General features: G+C 38.4%; 1 protein-coding gene across 1 annotated transcript in view; it reads right to left on the bottom strand.

Moving 5' to 3' along the window:
- Positions 1–19,362, bottom strand: part of CUNH12orf56 (chromosome unknown C12orf56 homolog) — a 169,880-nt gene that overhangs the window by 5,846 nt on the left and 144,672 nt on the right. The window contains exons 7-11 of the mRNA XM_007942732.2: positions 12,814–12,920; positions 11,973–12,062; positions 4,920–5,043; positions 2,547–2,621; positions 2,193–2,267 (exon numbers count right to left, since the gene is read on the bottom strand). Of these exons, the coding sequence (XP_007940923.1) occupies positions 2,193–2,267; positions 2,547–2,621; positions 4,920–5,043; positions 11,973–12,062; positions 12,814–12,920 (471 nt within the window). The remainder of the gene's footprint in view (positions 1–2,192; positions 2,268–2,546; positions 2,622–4,919; positions 5,044–11,972; positions 12,063–12,813; positions 12,921–19,362) is intronic.

The raw sequence follows: 19,362 nt of genomic DNA on the forward strand, positions 1-19,362 counted from the left end.
GGGGCTGGTGCGGGATCGGGCAGTGTTTCGTTCTGCTGTGCATGGGGTCGCTATGAGTCGGAAACGACTCGACGGCACTTAACAACAACAACAACAACCATAAGTGTGTAAGGAGCTCTGGTAGCAAAGTGCCCAAGGCACTTGACTGCTAACCAGAAGGCTGGCGATTCAAACCCACCAGCCCCTCTTCGGAAAGAAGGTTGGGCAATCTACTTCTGTAGTGATACCACCTTGGAAACCCAAGGAGGGGTCACTATGAGTTGGGTCTGACTCGATGGCACATAACAACAACAAACAACCATATGTGTAAAGAGCTCTAGTGGAGTAGGGGATAAGGCATTTGCCTACTAACCAGAAGGCCAGTGGTTCAAACCCACCAGCTGCTCTTTGGAAGGATGATAGGACAATCTACTTCTGTAAAGATTTACAGCCTCGGAAACCCAATGGGGGTTGGTATGAGTCCGATTCAACTCAATGGCAGTGAGTTTGGTTTTTGGTTTACCATAAATGTAGGTCTGTGTCATTTTTTGGCTAGTATAAAAAAAAAAAAAAACCAGAAATGCTGATGTTCTTTCCAGTTCTAAACACTAGGCCACCCTGCACCCCATTAAATTAGTATCAAAAATGCATTGCTGTTTCTATTAAAAGATGTTGCTATGTATCTCCTTGGGTAGGACATGGTTTAAAGTAACTTTTTTCCAGATCTGTTTACATATATTGACTCAACATTGTAGCTGGCAAACAGACTGAGTTAAGACAGTCCAGAACAGTGGAACAAAGCAACGCTAATTAGCCCATTTGGGGATTAAATTCTTAACTTCTTTAGCACCTTGCTTTAACCAACTAAGATAATCAAAACTTACTGACAAGCAGGTACATTCAATGATCCCTCATTTTCTTCCTTGTAAAATTCTATCATATGGTCTATTTCTACCTAAACCCTTCAGAAATGGGTTAATACTGAAGCTTTCAACAGTCTTAATGATCCAAATTAGCTTTCTGTGACTTTTCAACCTGATGAACTTTCTGATCACAGAATATGCAACTCGATTTCTTGGGTGAACCAACCCTGTTGTTGTGTTATGCCATTGAGGCAATCTGACTCCTGGTGACTCTATAGGACAGAGTAGAACTGCCCCATAGGGTTTCCTATCCTGTAATCTTTCCTGGAGCAGATCACCAGGCCTTTTCTTCTGAGGAGTGGCTGGTAGGTTCAAATTGCCAACCTTCATTTAGCAGCCAAACACTTAACCATTGTACTACCAGACATCCTTTAACTAACCCTAGAGGTTAAAAGGGAGCTCTGGTAGTGCAGTGCCTAAGGCACTTGACTGCTAACCAGAAGGCTGGTGGTTCAAATCCACCAGCCACTCCTCAGAAGGAAGATGGGGCAATCTACTTCCGTAGTGATACTGTCTCGGAAACCCAAGGAGGGGTTGCTATGTGTTGGGTCCGACTTGACGATACATAACAACAACAACAAGGAGGTTAATAAAGAAAATGTTCTGTTTCTCAGAGTTCCTATGACCATAGATTTTCACCTATCAGTTCAGACGATAGGGTTGCAACCATTGTACAGAAAAAGTAGGAGTCTTGCATGTTATGCATGAGCTTCTTTTGCTGTAAGTGACTAACATCTGTGTGACACTCTGAAGTGAAGGTTAAGGTTTCTGTTCCATGGAAAGAGCCAAGTTCATGGGCTCAATCTTGGTATAAGGCAGTTGGTTGTACTACTGACAAATAGACCATCTAGCCCTAGCCAGTTTCTCATAAACATGTCACAGGAAATTGTGGAGATAGTGATTGTATGGGCTGGAATGATGACACCAGGGCAGAAGTTCACAGGTTATCCTAAGTGATACATTCATACTTTTGCCATGGAGATCTGTTTAACTTAAATTTTAATTCAGTTATATGGTCAATAATTTAGTATGCCATTTTTGTACCTATAGTTTAGAAATTTTCATGAAATAATGATCATCTCAGTAGCTTAAACATTTTAAAATATTAACATGTAAAATATTAACATGTAAAAATATTTTATTGTAAATCAATACTATAATTGTCAGCTTACATTTAGCTTCTGTTTTATAAAGTAGGCTACTTCATAGAGAATATGTTTTATTAATTGACCACAAGAACATTTAAATTAGCTTTGAATGGTCATTTTGTTTTTACTCCTAGGTACTTACTATGGGAGGACGACTTTGTAGAAAGGACATCATCCAACTAATAGCAAATTTTGTTGATCCCAATCCAAGATTTCCCTAAAAGACTCAAGGAAATAAGTTATATTCATGAAGTTCAAGCTATATCCAATAAGGTACTCATTCTCAAGTACATTTTTATTCTGATTAATCAAATCTTTAATATAAGTATTTTGAGTGTTTTAAGAATAAAGGTAACATCCTGTAAGTTTGTTTTAGAGACCAGTGCTAATCTAAGAATTTGTGGTGTATTATTAATAATTTACTATATAATCATATGATATACATATAATAATATATAATAATCATACAATGTATATAAATAAATATATATTGTACCTGCTGAAAGGCAAGAAGTATCTCATACAAAAGTGCTGTAGCTGTATCTGTATATTCCAAGATAAGCTTCTGTAACTAGAATTTTAAAGAATAATCAATGCAATATCAGAGACAGTGCCAGAATATGGTCATTCCTCTTGGTGCTCTTTAGGCACTTATAAATGAATATTTAACTGACTAAAAATATAATTAGTGTGGACAATCTTCCTGTCCACTTGATTCAATCATTCTCAAGAAAGTGGCTTTCATGAAAAGACTAAATATTTAATATTGGCCAAGGTAGTGGGTTGACGAAAGAAGATATAATGGCCCACAGAATACTAACACAAAAAAATTGTATACCCGATTTGCTAAATCAATCAGATAAACAATCCTACTTTGTGTAAACTATGGAGAAATATGCTTTCTCTATAACTAAGGTGGTAAAAAATGTTCCCTTTCTACTCACCTACGATTCTTTGAGGGAAATTAGACTCTCCCCAAGTTCAACTAAAAATCTTTCTCTAGTGTGGGTAAATATAGGGCTTAGAGAAATTCCATTGCTTTTAAGAACTCCCCAAAAAGTTAATGAGGCTGTCTTCTGACCCATAAACCACATGGGGCATTTATGTCATCTGTTGGCATGCTGCAGACCAACACATATTCCCTAACAGTAGTCTTTGCAAGGAAGAGCTCTAGTTTGAAATTGCCCACTCTGTTTGGCCTCGGAACCAAAACTTTGAACAAATTCAAAACCAGCTTGTTATTTTTCCTCTCTTCTTTCTGCAGTTCTCATCTTGACTCCCAGGCCAGAATCTAAAAGTCACCTAATCTTCACTATTCTTTATCTTTGCATCAATCTATCAACTCAACTTCCTAAAAATTTCTGGAATCTATCCTCTTTACAACTGCCATCCTTATTTTTCTTTTCTTCATTTATTTATTCTAAAAATATGCATCAGACACTGGTTTGTGTACCAGGGATACAATGGAGAGCAACACAGACATGGTCCTGCTCTCATGGAATATACAATCTAGTTGAAGAATAGACATCAATCTAATATTCAAGTAAATATATTTGTAATACAAACTGAAACAAAGACTGTGAATGAAAAGCACAGGAAGTTAGGAGACCTCTGAAAAGAAGGCCTAGTCTCATCTGGAGGTCAAGGAAGGTTTCCTTCTGGACTGTATCATCTCTCACTTGGACTACTACACTAGCTTCTTAACAGCTCTGCCTATCTGAGCTTTTCTTCTATCTGATTCTTTCATTTCTAATCTACTTGCTCTATTATTGAAATTATTATCATAGAAGTTCCATATAGTCTTTAATTATATGTTCATTGGTGTAGTTGATTAATGGCTCTCTCTTCCACCAGACCATAAATTAATGAAGGCATTAATTTATATACCATTTATATACCATTTTTACCCCACTGCATATTATACTATTTAGCTTATATAGATGCTCAGTAAATATTTAGTTAGTAAATTTAAGAGCTTTCTAAAACATAATGCTAATGATATGTTCAAGAACTTATCAAATCATGTCATATCCTTTAAAAAAAAATTCTATATTGACCTCACTCAAAATGAACCAACAAACTGATTTATTCTTCCAAAATAAGCACTTTCTAGGCAGCCTGATATTTCTATTTTTGACACAAATTTATATATATATACATATATATATATATATATATATATATATATATATATATATATACACACATATATATATATCGCACCAAGAGTTTGTACTGCTCAGGCAGGCTGAGATGAATGGCTTCCAAAGGTCAACTAAGGTATGAGAGTTAACCCCAAAATTTCTACAGACAGTGCTTTTGTACCGAGAGAAACTCGTATATGTAAAATTACATGCATCCTTTTTTTTTTTAAATTGCTGTCGATTGGATCTGACTCATAGCGACCCCTCTTTGGGTTTCCCAGGCAGTATCACTACAGACGTAGATTGCCCAACATTCCTTCCAAGGAGTGGCTGATGGGTTTGAACGACCAGCCTTCTGGTTAGTAGTCAAGTGCCTTAGGCACTACGCTACCAGAGCTGTTCCCAACAACATGCATCATAATTATATATAAATAATTACGTATACAGAGATAAACTTTTATCAAATTTATACAGAATGCTAAATACTTTTAATATATACAGTATGCCTTAAAACATAAAATGAATATATAAATATTGACAGAATAGTTATTTAAGTTTTGAGGCCAATGACAAAACACATACTCTTTGATTTAGTGTAGAATACTTCTATATTCTACAATTTTACAATACTTCTATCTTCTCCAATGCCATGACACACATTAAAAGACAGGAAGCCAGGGCTCCTATAGATTATATTTAGTCTACCTCAAAAATGCTCAACTCACCTCAGCATCAAACGACATCTCAACTAAAGTTGAATCGGCCACCAACTGGATATCAAATACAGGACAGGATTTTGGAATCTGAGGTTCACTAATTAAAATTACCAAAAGATTAAATAGTATTCCCCTGAAAAATAAATAAAAGCAATTAATAAGTAAATTTTTGGAAGGAAAAGCTGTGAAGCCAACTTTGCAGACATTGAGTATCATTGTACTTAAATATCCTAAGCATCACAGACCATTCTTGACTAAATTTTTGAATCTTTGAACATGCAGGTTAATGTCTAGTGGTGTTGTTGTTGTTATGTGCCATCGAGTCGGACCCGACTCATAGTGACACCTCCTTGGGTTTCCGAGGTGGTATCACTACGGAAGTAGATTACCCCATCTTCCTTCTGAGGGTGGCTGGTGGGTTTGAACTGCCAGCCTTCTGGTTAGCAGTCAAGTGCCTTAGGCACTGATGCTACCAGAGCTCCCATGTCTAGTGATAAGACATTTAAATTAAAGTAAAAGAGTTTCTTGATCTTTTGATTCAAAGTAAATTTAATTCTAAAAGAAATAAGGGGAGTCACATAGCTTGGAAATCTTAGAAAATAAAATCTGGATTTAAAGGGCTTTGGGTGATTTCAATTATAGCAGTTTTTTTCCAAAGGGCTTTTCATATATTACTAATGTCTAGCAATATTATGGTCAAAATGGTTTCTGTGCTCAAAGTCCACCAGAAATCTTTACTACAGGACTTCTCAGAGGCTTTAACAATATACACTGTGTATTACCACAAGAAAGATACAGTATGTAGCATTTCTTAAAATGCTTATTTGATCACAAGCTTATTTGACACCAGAACCCTTTTTTAACAGGGCATTCCAGGGGCTTATGTTCCACTAAACACGGCTAAATCCAAACCAAACCCACTGCCATTGATGCTAACTCATAGCAACCTTATAAGACAGAGTAGAACTGCCTCATAAGGTTTCCAAGGCTATCATCTTTATGGAAGCTGATGGCCTCGTCTTTCTCCCACAGAGCAGCTAGTGGGTTCAGTTCTGCCAACCTTTAGGTGAGCAGCCAAATGCTTTAACCACTACGTCACCAGGGCTCCTGAACACCATTAGTTACTAATTAATAAAGCGAGTATTAACCTTAGATCTTTGCTTTCAAAGGCTAGGTATTGACTATAAACCCATGCTAACAACTCACTTAAATGTTACCACGTTTGAATAATATATCCTATTATTTAAGGTTACAAACAAAAAAAGAAAAACACAATTCAAAATGTGCATCCAAAGGAACTAGGATAATAAATAATAACACCACCTTCATAATTAAGCACATTTGGCAGAAGAGGAGTTGAAGGCAGCCACTAGAAAAATCATTTGCCTGAATTAGAGACAACATCAGAGTAGCTTTGGTGGGTAGGAATACCAAAAGAATTTACAAACAGGACTATATAAAAATTCTCTATAGTCATAAGCATTCCTTTCGTGATGGCATAAAGGAGACTATAAACAATTCTTTTTCAGTAATATTATTTGAGGCCTACTCTTTTTCATGGGAGCTCTGGTAGCATAGTGCCTAAAGTACTTGACTGCTAACCAGAAGGCTGGTGGTTCAAACCCACAGCCACTCCTCAGAAGGAAGATGGGACAATCTACTTCCATAGTGATACTGCCTCGGAAACCCAAGGAGGGGTCGCTATGAGTTGGGTCCAACTTGACGGCACATAACAACACTCTTTTTCATAATCATTTTAATCTTTATCATACTTATGAGGTCATGATTAACCAAAATCCAAATAAAAATACAATCCCCCTTCTTTCTCCAACACAAAAAGCAAACCTAGTTCTCAGATACGGAAAAGAACAATGTCAACTAGTGCATTTCTCAAAAAAAAAGCAGGATATGTCCTACAGGATATCTGTTAATGTTTTATTGAGGCTCTTTTTAAATGATCAGTATAACTTTTAGAAGACCCTTCCAAAATCAGTAGAACCTTCCATTTAGAAGCTTTTCCTGATATTAGCTTTGAAGTGACATTCCATTCACTGTTATATTTACTTATAGTCCTTTGTTTTCAGTAACAACTTCTTTTCAAAATACCATATGATGGCTAAGGAAAAGAATTCTTAAATTCTGGGTCACTTACTCTGATAGTATGTGAATTTAACCATGACAATCCTAAAATATGAAAGGATTAAAGGCACATATCAAGAAGAACAAAGCTAAGTGTGTTGAGCTAATGAAGTTTTCACTAATGAAAATAATAAAGAGGAAATTTTTTTTTCATTTTTAAATGGAATTTAATGTGAAATCCACTGCTTCCACCAACTTACTTAATTTAAAATCCACTAAATTTATATTAGGAGCTCTAGTGGCACAGTGGTTAAAGCATTCAGCTTTTAAACGAAAGGTTGGCAGTTTGACCCACCAGCTGTTCTGTGGAAGAAAGATAAGGCAGTCTGCTTCCATAAAGATTTACAACGTTGTTGGGGTAGTTCTACTCTGTCCAAAAGGTCGCATGAGTTGGCGTGGCAGTGGATTTGGTTTTGGTTTAGGTCAATAATAGATGGAAGAAATTATAATCGAAATGATAGTTTCTTCCTAAAGAGACTTATTATGGAATTGACATCACACCTTTAAAAATGGTCCCAACAGTTTGATACATTCATTGCTTGTTGTTGTTAGTTGCTGTCAATTTTTAGATCACAGTGACCCCATATAACAGAGTAGGACTGCTCCATAGGGTTTTCTATGCTGTTGGTGTAGTGCCTAAGGCACTTGACTGCTTAACCAGCAGGCTGGGAGTTCAAACCCACCAGCCACTCCTCAGAAGGAAGGTTGGGCAGTCTACTTCCATAGTGATAACTGCCTCAGAAACCCAAGGAAGGGTCACTATGAGTTGGATCCACTCGAAGGCAGTGAGGTTTTTTTTTTTTTTTTGAATCTTTATGGTAGGACCTTTGGTGGCGCTGTGGTTCAAGCATTGGGCTGCTAACCAAAATGGGCTGCACTTAGAACCCACCAGCCACTCCTCAGGAGAAAGATAAGATAAGCCTGCTTCCATAAAGATTTACAGCCTTGGAAACCCTATGGGGCAGTTCTGCTGTGTCAGTAGGAGTCAAAATCAACTGGATGGCACTGGTGTTTTTTGTTTTATCTTTATGAGAGCAGATCTCCAGGTCTTTTTCCCACAGAGCCACTGGGTGGGTTCATACAATGGAATTGTTGGATAGCACCTGAATACTACTTCTTAATAAAACTATTAACCATTGCAACTAGTTTGATACTTTCATTCCTTAGAGTGATACTATTTCCAACATAGGAATTTTGAATGTATTACTTTAAAACACAGAATTTGAAGGGCAAACTCATAGTCTCGTAAGTCAACTTGTTATTGTGGTTGTTATCATTAGGTGTCGTTATGTCAGTTCTTAGTCATAGTGACCCTGTGCACAACAGAAGGAAACACTGCCCTGTTCTGCATCATCCTCACAATCATTGCTGTGCTTGAGCCCATTGTTGCAGCCACTGAGTCAATCCATCTAGTTCAAAGTCTTCCCCTTTTTTACTGACCCTCTATTTTACCAAGCATGATATCCTTCTCCAGGATCCTTCTGATAACATGACCAAAGTATGAGAGATGAAGTCTGGCCATTCTCACATCTAAAGAACATTCTGGCTGCACTTCTTCCAGGACAGATTTGTTCCTTTTTCTGGCAGTCCATGATGTTTTCAATATTCTCCGTCAGCACCACAATTCAAATGCATCAATTCTTCTTCAGTCTTCCTTATTCATTGTCCAGCTTTCACACACATATGAGGTGATTGAAAATACCATGGCTTGGGTCAGGCACACCTTAGTCTTTAAAGTGACATCTTTGTTCTTTAATTCTTTAATGAGATCTGTTGCAGCAGATTTGCCTGGTGCAGTGTTGCCTGATTTCTTGACTGCTGCTTCCAAAGGTGTTGATTGTGGTTCCAAGTAAAATGAAATCCTTGACAATGTCAAATCTTTTCTCCATTTATAATGATGTTGTTTATTGGTCCATTTGTGAGGATTTTTGTTTTCTTTCTGTAGAGGTGTAATTCATACTGAAGGCTATATAGCCTTTGATCTTCATCAGTAAGTGCTTCAAATCATCTTCACTTTCAGCAAGCAAGTTTGTGTCATCTGCATAGGGCAGGTTGTTAATGAGTCTTCCTCCTAGCATGCTGCTGCATTCTTCTTTTTCATATAGTCCAGCTTCTCAGATTATTTACTCAGCATGCAGATTGAATAAGTATGGTAAAAGGATACAACCCTGACACAATCTTTCCTGATTTTAAACCATGCAGTATTCCCTTGTTCTGTTCTAACAACTGCCTCTTGGTCTATGTACAGGTTCCTCATGAGCACAATTAAGTGTTCTGGAATTCCCATTCTTTGCAGTGTTATTCATAATTTGTTATGGGCCACGCAATCAAATGCCTTTGCATAGTCAATAAAACATGGTAAACATCTTTCTGATATTCTCTGCTTTTAGCCAAGATCCATGTGACATCAGCAATGATATCCCTCATTTCACAAACTCTTCTGAATCTGGCTTGAATTTCTGTCAGTTCACTGTCAATATACTGTGCTGCAACAGTTTTTTAATTATATTCAGCAAGACTACTTGTGTGTGCTAGTAATGATATTGTTCAATAATTTCAGCATTCTGTTGGGTCACCTTTCTTTGGAATGGGCTCAAATATGAATCTCTTCCAGTCAGTTGGCCAGATAGCTGTCTTCCCAATTCCTTGGCATAAACAAGTGAGTGCCATCCATTTGTTGAAACATCTCAATGAGTAGCCTGTCAATTCCTGGTGCCTTGTTTTTCACCAATTCCTTCAAACCCAAGTGCAGCTTGGACTTCTTCCTTCAATATCATCTGTTATTGGTCATATGCTACCTTCTGAAATTATTAAATGTTGACCAGTTGTTTTTGGGCTAGTGACTCTGTGTATTCCTTCCATCTTCTTTTGATGCTTCCTGCATTGTTCAATATTTTATCTATAGACTCCTTTGGTATTGCAACTCAAGGCTTGAATTTTTTCTCAATTCTTTCAATTTGAGAAATGCCAAGTATGTTCTTTCCTTTTGGTTTTCTAATTCCAGGTATTTGCATATTTCATTGTAATACTTTGTCTTCTTAAGATGCCCTTTGAAATCTTCTGTTCAGATCTTTTACATCATCATTTCTTCCATTTGCTTTAGCTTCTCTCCATTCAAGCACAAGTTTCAGACTCCTTTCTGACATCCATTTTTGGTCTTTTCTTCCTCTTCTGTCTTTTTAATGACCTTTTGCTTTCTTATGGATGATGTTCTTGATGCCATCCCACAACGCATCTGGTCTTCAGTCATTGGTGTTTGATGCATCAAATCTATTCTTCAGATGGTTTCTTAATTCAGATGGTGTATAATCAAGGTCATATTTTGGCTCTCATGAACTTGTTTTAATATTCATCAGCTTCAACTTGAACTTGCATATGAGGAATTGATGGTCTGTTCCACAGTCAGCTCCTGGTCTCGTTTTGACTGATGATATTGAGCTTCTCCATCACCTCTTTCCACAGATATAGTCTATTTGATTCCTGTGTATTCCATCTGGCAAGATAGTATTTGCAATGATTAAGTCATTGGTCTTGCAAAATTCTGTCATGAGGTCTCTGGCATAATTTTTTCACCAAGCCCATATTTTCCAATTCCTAGTGCTGCTTCTTTGTTTCCAACTTTCACATTCCAATCACCAGTAACTCTCAATATATCTTGATTGTGTGTTTGGTTAATTTCAGACTGCAGAAGTTGGTAAAAATCTTCAGTTTCTTCATTTCTGTCTTTAGTGGTTGGTGCATAAGTTTGAATAATAGTTGTATTAAGTGATCTTCCTTGTAGGCATATGAATATTATTCTATCACTGACAGCATTGTAGTTCAGGATAGATCTTGAAATATTCTTTTTGACAATGAATGCAATGTCATTACTCTTCAATTTGTGATTCCCAGCACAGTAGCTATATAATTGTCTGATTCAAAATGGCTAGTACCAGTCCATTTCAGCTCACTAATGCCAAGTATATTGACTGTTATGTGTTCCATTTCATTTTTTATCAATTCCAATTTTCCTAGATTCCTATTCCATACATTCCACATTCTGATTATAATTGAATGTTTGCAGCTGTTTCTTCTCTTTTTGAGTTGTGCCACATCAGCATATGAAGGTCCCAAAAGGTTTACTCCATCCACATCATTGAAGTTGACTTTACTTTGAGGAGGCCGCTCTTTCCCAGTCATATTTTAAGTGCCTTCCAACCTGAGGAACTCATCTTCCAGCACTATATGGGACAATGTTTCACTGCTATTTGTAAACCTATCCAGGAACATATCAGACATTGTTTCACTGCTATTCATAAGGTTTTCAGTGGCCAATTTTTTCAGAAGTAGATGGCCCCATCCTTCTTCCTAAAACAGAATGAGAGAAGGTAGAAGAGTAGCAAAGGGAAGGAGGCTAAGTCCCTGGTTGATCTTATGGCTTGACTACCTACCCTGGACAGTAGTGTGAGACAGATACCAATTTCACTTTATTTGGGTCACTTATCTTGGAGTACCTTTATTACAGCAATTTATACTGTAAAAATCCTCCCAGTTCACACAGTTATATATTAAATGAAGCTCGTATAACTCTTGACTTTGCATTGCAATTTTTCCATTGTAAGGATATAAGGATATTTTGGAAAATTCTAGTAGACTCTTGTTGCCTTTTAATGTACAATGTCATTTGGCCTTTTTAAGTTCCAGTCTAGAACAGAAGGTAAAATTATGCTGAGGAAAAGCTTTGTACCCTTCGTAATCCAGAGGGACAGAGAGAACTCAGCATGTGCCAATTAATCTGTTTATCACAGAAGGAAGTGGAAAGACAAATGACAAAGAATAGGAGAGTAGAACAGAGAAGTTAGAGAATTATGAGTTTTGGGAAGACACTCAACAGAGTAGTTAAAGGACTGCAACTACAAGGTCCCAAATTCACAAAGACCTTACTTCTTAGCTGCTAACGTATTCAAGCGTGATAACTCAGTTTCTGTTTCTCTGAACATCAGTCCCAGAGTCTGTATGATTTCAATGCATGCCCTAGAAAAAAAAGAAAAGCATGATGATTTCATTAGAAGCTCACAGTTCTATGGAATCCATAATCCTTGCTAAAATTGCATCTAGATAGCCATGCTGAAAAAATACAGAAAGGAATTCTATACATAAAAATACCAACTTTGGTGGAGTACCTACTCTGTGATTGCTGCTAGTAAGCACTCAGAAATATTTGTTGAATAAATGAATTGATAGCTGGATATTGGGATTAGAAGTCATTCTCAAATTTTTTGTACACATATTTCCTCAAAAATTTTTACGGTAATTACACTGTTTTTTATCTTTGAAAAATAATTTTAATTTCTTCAAATAAGTAACATATTCCTAAAGTTCAAAATTTCACAGGTGCAATAGGGAGTACAGTGAAAGGGGTCTCTCCCATATCTTTTCCTCCAGACATCCATATCTTCTCCATTAGGACAGTCAATATTACTAGTTTCTTGTGTATCCTTCCTTTAAAATTGGAGGAAAATAAATGCTGTATTTAAAAAATCTATGTGAAACAAATGGAAGGAAGGTTAGGCAATCTACTTCCGTAGTGATACTGCCTCGGAAACCCAAGGAGGGGTCGCTATGAGTCAGGTCTGACTTGACGGCACATAACAACAACAACATGTGAAACAAAACTTGTAACACCATTAATCATTAATGCAGTATATTTTTTTGTCCAATGCATTCCATTTATCTTTAACACTCGAAGGGAAGAAATATCTATAATTATCCGGTTAGTACTTACACCAGCTCATCAGCCCTTTGGCTTTTATTTTGAAGGGCGTTCTTATCCCTAGATTCTGGCAAGTATTCATGAAGTTTGTTCACTAGGAAATAGAAAAGGTCACTGGTCTGTGAAAGCAAGCAGGAAAGAGATGGTAATTAAGGTATTGGTTGTTAATACTCTCTATCCTTATATAATAAAAACATTAAGAAAAGATCTGTTCTTTGATTTGGGAGGCAGTGAATTACAATATCTCTCAATAATATTAGCATAATCCAAACTGAAAGCATTCTTTTACTTATAATCAGGAGACCACAATACCTAGAGCGTGATGCTGGGAGAGGCCTTTTAGGTCCTGTTCAGTCATTAATATTGGAGATCATTCAGAAGAACGTATATAATCTCAAGCAAGTTACCTTGGAATTACGTACTCAGTAGGGGCAATTCTAATTCCTGCCTTTCCAAAGTAATTTGTCCTTTGTGAGGATATATTGGAAATAATAGATAGAAAAGCTCTTGCATGAAGGGTGGATAAACCCCTGAAACTATTGCCCTGAGATAATCTTTAAACTCTAAATCAAAAATATCCTCTGAAGTATTCTTAAAACTGAACAACAGTTTATCTTAACTAGTGAAAAAAAAGGTCTACCTTGAGCATTTTAAGAACTATCTATATGAGACCAAATTGACAACAACAACTTGAAAGATTAGATAGGACCCTTAAGGGGCAGTGAGTTTATGTTAGTGAAGGAGGAGCAACTCAGAAAAGGAGGGTGAGAATGGTCCCACAACTGGGAGAATGTACTCAGTGTTGCTAAATGGTACATGTAGAAACTGCTGAATTGGTTTATATTTTGCTGTGTATATTCTCAGCAACAACAACAAATAAAATTTAAAGGAAAAATATTTACTAGTACAAAAATAAATATGTGGTAGTTCAGTTTGTGTGTCATTTTGGCTGGGCCTGGTTGAGTGGCTGGGCAGCTGGATGTAGTATTCCCCATGAGGAGACTGGTCATCAACTCCATGGTGGAATCTACTGTGAGCAGCTGAATAGCTGCCTTAGGGAATATGGTCTGCTTCCTGTATATAAGCAGAAGCCTTGGGGAATGGTCTGTAGTTTATGGCATGCTTGAACCCTGCATGTAGCCATGTTGTTCTTCAGTAGCCTGCCATGCTCTGCTGACTTTGTGACTTACAATGGACTTGAATGAATGGCCAGCTCTGTGGTTTGGTAACATTGGGACTGTGCCTTTTTACTTGTCAGCCTTGGGCTTGGCAGCCTCAGCAGCCAGCAGCTGTCTGAGTGAAGAAAAGCCTCTAGCTTTGGTGGGCCAGGAGCTGGAGGCAGAGCTGAAGCCCAAGGCTGAGGGGCTTTCACCCAACCCCTAGAGCCTGGCACTTTGAATTTGGATTTAAAGCCTCCAAACTGTAAGAGAATAAACTCCTGTTTGTTAAGGCCATCCCCATTTGTGGCATATTCTTGTCAGAGCGGTACTTGGTAACCAGAACAAAATATATAGCCTATGGAAATGATACAGAATAATATTGATACCTCTGTCAATATCTCACTGCTGTCAAGTCGAATCTGACTCACAGTGACCCCTCTTTGGGTTTCTGAGGAAATATCACTATGGAAGTATATTGCCCAATCTTCCTTCTGAGGAGTGGCTGGTGGGTTTGAAACACTAGCCTTCTGGTTAGCAATCAAATATCTTAGGCACTACACCACCAGAGCTCCCTCTGTTAATACAGTGGAATGTAATTGCCATTTCTGCCAAAATAAACACTGACTTAGAATGGAGGAAGCAATTTTTTCTGTTCCTATCCAGCCTCATGAGATAAATTAACCATGAAAATAAGCACTGGCCCATGAAACCAGGCAAGTTGGTACTAATGAGAAATGAAATGTAATTGCTTATCTCTTCTAGTCTGCTTTGTTCACATATTTCCCAGAACTTTTGTTTACTATGGAAAACTTAAGACACTTATTTAGACAAGTACATGTATGTCCTTATTTAGGTGATATGGCAGAGGTAGAGGGGATGGCTGGTGGTGAGAGGGAAGAGAGGACGAGGAGCAGGATATATACAATGGTGCACACCTAGCACTCTCAGAAGTGCTTGGGCTCTATTGCTCACTCCCTCACTGCTGTCAAGTCAATTCTGACCTCCTTGGTTTTCCATGGTGGTGTCTCTATGGAAGTAGATTGCCCAGTCTTCCATCTGAGGAATGGCTGGTGGGTTTGAACTGCCAGACTTCTGGTTAGTAGTCAAATGCCTTAGGCACTATGCCACCAGGGCTCAATTACTACCCTGATAAATTAGCATAGTGTGGTGGTTTTACACACTGACGCTACGGCCATGCTCTCTGAGTTCAAATCCCAGCTCTGTCACTAGTGAGTTGTATGACACTTGGCAAATTACTTATGCTCTGTAACTCAATTTCTTTATCTCCAATAAAAAAAAAAAAAAACCTCACTGCCATTGAGTCAATTCCGACTCATTGCTACCCGGTTTGGGTTTCTGAGGCAGTAAATCTTTATGGAAGCAGATTGCCCAGTCTTCCTTCCATGGAGTGGCTGGTGCTAACCTTCTGGTTAGCAATCAAATGCCTTAGGCACTACGCCACCAGAGCTCCTTAATAATATCACCTCATGGGGTTGATGTTAGGATTAAATAAGATAGTAACTATAAAGAACTTGGACAGTGCTTAGCACATCAAATGTGCTTAATAAATATCAACTATTATTATCTCCCACCTGCTCCATACAAAAAACCAACTCACTGCCATTGAGTCGGATCTGACTCATAGCGACCCCTCCTTGGGTTTCCAAGGCAGTATCACTACGGAAGTAGATTGCCCAATCTTCCTTCCAAGACCTGCTCCATAGTTTAGGAATTTTCACTCTTAAAAATATCATCCACCTATCTGCAACACATAAAAGAAACTCAAAAATATTATGCTGAAAGAAGCCAGGCATACTGTATAATTCCATGTGCAGGGAATCCTCCAAAAAAAAAGCAAACTCACTGCCATGGAGTTGATTCTAACTTATAGCAACCCCCTTTGGGTTTCTGAGATAGCAAATCTTTATGGAAGTAGATTGCCCAGTCTGTCTTCCGTGGAGTGGTTGGTGGGTCTGAACTGCTAACCTTCTGGTTAGCAAATGCCTTAGGCACTATACCACCAGAGCTCCTTGAAGGGAATCTTAAAACAGGCAAAACTAATCTAAAGTGACAAAAGCTTGTCAATAATTGCCTGAAGTCAGGGTGGGAAAGGACCAATGGCCAACGAACATAAGGTTGCTTGGAGGTGACAGAAATGTTCTGAATTTTGATTGAGATGATGGTTACATGATTAAATATATTTGTCAGAAATCTTCAGACTGCATCCTTCTCAATGGATACATTTTATTATATGTAAACTAAACCTTAACAAAGTTAATTTTAAAATGGAACATGTATATACACACAATTAATTTATTGTTTCCATGCTCTTATTCAGGAACCAAAATATTGAGATGGCTTTTATCTCCCCATCGCAGTGAGGATGGATTACTTAGAGGGCTTCATAAAAACTTATGTTCTCCAGGGAACTCAGCGAAAAGCTGGGAAACAGCATATTGCTTTAGCTTAAAGCTGCATTAACAATTTCAGTACAAAAGCTCCCAAAAGAAAGTAAAAATTTTGACTTCTATTAGTCATCTATTCTAGCTTAAGGAGCTCTGGTGGCATAGTACTTAAGGCATTTGACTGCTAACCAGAAGGCTCAGTTCAAACCCACCCGCCATTCCTCAGAAGGAAGACTGGGCAATCTACTTCCATAGAGATACTACCTCGGAAGACCAAGGAGAGGTGGCTTTGAGTCAGAACTGACTCAACAGCAGTGAGTTTGGTTTTGAGTCTGTTCTAACTTTGTGTAAATGAAGAATATGAAAATGGATTTTGGTTATGGATTAGAGAGGGGACATAAAACTACCAGGTCTTGATGGGATGATGGGGGAAAGAGAAGCATGCAGTACATGTAGAAGGACCTCAAATAGTGACACTAACTGTGTACCTTTTATTTCCCTGCTCTATAGACTCTGGCCTTTCAATTTTAACAACTGAATTTTCAGGTCCTCTAGTGTAGTTCACTTAACGACATTACATTAAAGAATTCTGCATTGTTGGAAACCTTAGGGAGGCAATTCTTCTCTATCCTATAGGGTAAGTATGAATCAGAATTTGACTCAATGGCAATGGGATTTTGGGCAGTGTTTTCGAGTATGAAACAGAAAAGGAATGTTTTATTCCTAGACCTCTGATCAGGTTAATTTTTTTACAATAGGATAATTTCCCAATTCAATATGAATTGATTAGGGAATTTGGTATGTACATGGCATTGTGTTAGGCATAAGGGAGAATACAAAGATGCCTGTCCTGAAGATATATGTAGTATATTATAATAAATAAGGCAAATATACCAATAGCTATAGTAAAAGGGAGAATATCCATGCTAATTTCTGAGGGTAAGGACTGTATCTTATCCATGTTTGCATTTCTATTGCCTGTTACTATCAGGAGCTCTGGTGGCATAGTGCCTAAGGCATTTGACTGCTAACCAGGAGGCTGGTGGTTCAAACCCACCAGCCACTCCTCAGAACGAAGGTTGGGCAATCTACTCCTGTAGTGATACTGCCTCAGAAGCCCAAGGAGGGGTCACTATGAGTTGGATCTGACTTGATGGTAGTTTTTTTTTTTTTTTTTTAATTACCACGCCTGACCCAGAATATTGTTATTTGCCATAAAGTCTGCTTTGATGACCCCATGTATAACTGAAAGAAACATTGCCTAGTCCTGTGCCATCTGGCACAGAATGTTGTTGTTGTTTCGTGCCATCGAATCAGCCCCAACACATAGCAACCCCTTCTTGGGTTGCCACGGCAGTATCACTGTGGAAGTAGATTGCCCCATCTTCCTTCCGAGGAATGGCTGATGGGTTTGAACTGCCAGCCTGCTGGTTAGCAGTCAAGTGCCTTAGGCACCATGCTACCAGAGCTCCTCTGGCACAGAATAGGCATGCAATAAATGGTTGCTGGATTGTTAATGAGGAAGTGCTATGAGAAATACCATGGAACTGGACTATCTAATACAATAGTGACTAGGAATGTATGGCCTTTAAATTTAAATTAAAATAGAATAAAATTAAAATGTCCAGTTCCTTAGTCACACTTGCCACATTTAAGTGCTTAATAGCCACATGTGGCTAGTGGCTACTGTATTGAACAGTACATATTATAAAACACTGCAGAAAATGTTATTGCAGAGAACTGCCATAGAGGGTCAAAAGGAGGAAAGGCCCAAAGTTCCCCATTGAGGATGGCAGGAAGGGCAGGAGAATGGCATTTGAGTTGAGCCTTGAAAAATGGGTAGGATTTTAACAGGTGAAAATGGTGGAAATGTATCCTAGGGAAAGAAAACAGCAAGGAGAAATGTGGAGAGGCTAGAGAAGAAAGGGTGTTGAAGCTATCCTACATGGCTGGAGCTTTCAGAAGAAAGGAGTGAGGGAGCAGTAAAGTGGTAAGGCAGGTGTGCTAGGCCTAACCTGTTCCCGTTCTCTGCATTCTTTGCTCCACAGCTGAGGCCACCTACTTCAGGACTGTTTTAAAGCTAAAGATCAATAAATGGCCCCAGACAACACTTTGGAGTTCAAAATCAGCACTCTTCTAATCTGACCCTAAGGTGGTACACTTCAGTTTTCTTATCTAGATACTTACCTGCTTTAAGTCCATCCTATGTTTGTGCTCAGTTGTCTAACTGGACTTCTTTGTGCTCCAAGTCCTTTTCCTGTATGTTCCTATGTATTGGCCATACTCTTGATAACCTCTATGTCCTCACTACATCCAGCCCCACATTCCTGACCTTAAACGAGCAGATCCCCCTGGTGCTAAATGTCTGTGCAGATATCTGCATGCAATCCACCCCTGTGCAGAGATATGCTGATACTTCATTTTGCACACTTTATAGGGATGGCTTTCATTTCATGCCTTTTCCATGAGCGTCTGGATTCCTTCTTGATGTCTTCCCTGCCCAGATGTTGGCCCTTTCTGTTAACCCCATCCTGCTAAAATAAAGGACATGCCTGTCCTACTTTGGAATCTGTGGCAAGGTAATAAGTGAAGAGCTTAAATGACAAAGCCAAAATGTTTGCACTAAATTTAATAGGTAGAGCCACAGAGGTTTTGAGCAAGCAAGTTACACAATTAGGGTTATAGATTAAGCTGATACCATGTGTGGCACAGATTGGAGAGGTTTATTTGGGTGAGAGATACCCCAATTTCTTTGGCCTTTCTACCTGAACTCCCTCAGTCCTGGGCAAACTAGGACTAGTCACTCTAGTCCTGGGCAAACCCTGCATTTAAAGTATCTAAACTCAAAAAGGGAGCTCTGGTAGCATAGTGGCTAAGACACTTGCCTGCTAACCAGATGGCTGGCAGTTCAAACCCACCAGCCACTCCTCAGAAGGAAGGTTGGGCAATCCTACTTCCATAGTGATACTGCCTCAGAAACCCAAGGAGGGGTCGCT

This window comes from Orycteropus afer, unplaced genomic scaffold (genome assembly GCF_000298275.1).
Source record: "Orycteropus afer afer isolate SDZICR_OR568_19922 unplaced genomic scaffold, OryAfe1.0 scaffold00097, whole genome shotgun sequence".
Classification (NCBI taxonomy): Eukaryota; Metazoa; Chordata; class Mammalia; order Tubulidentata; family Orycteropodidae; genus Orycteropus; species Orycteropus afer.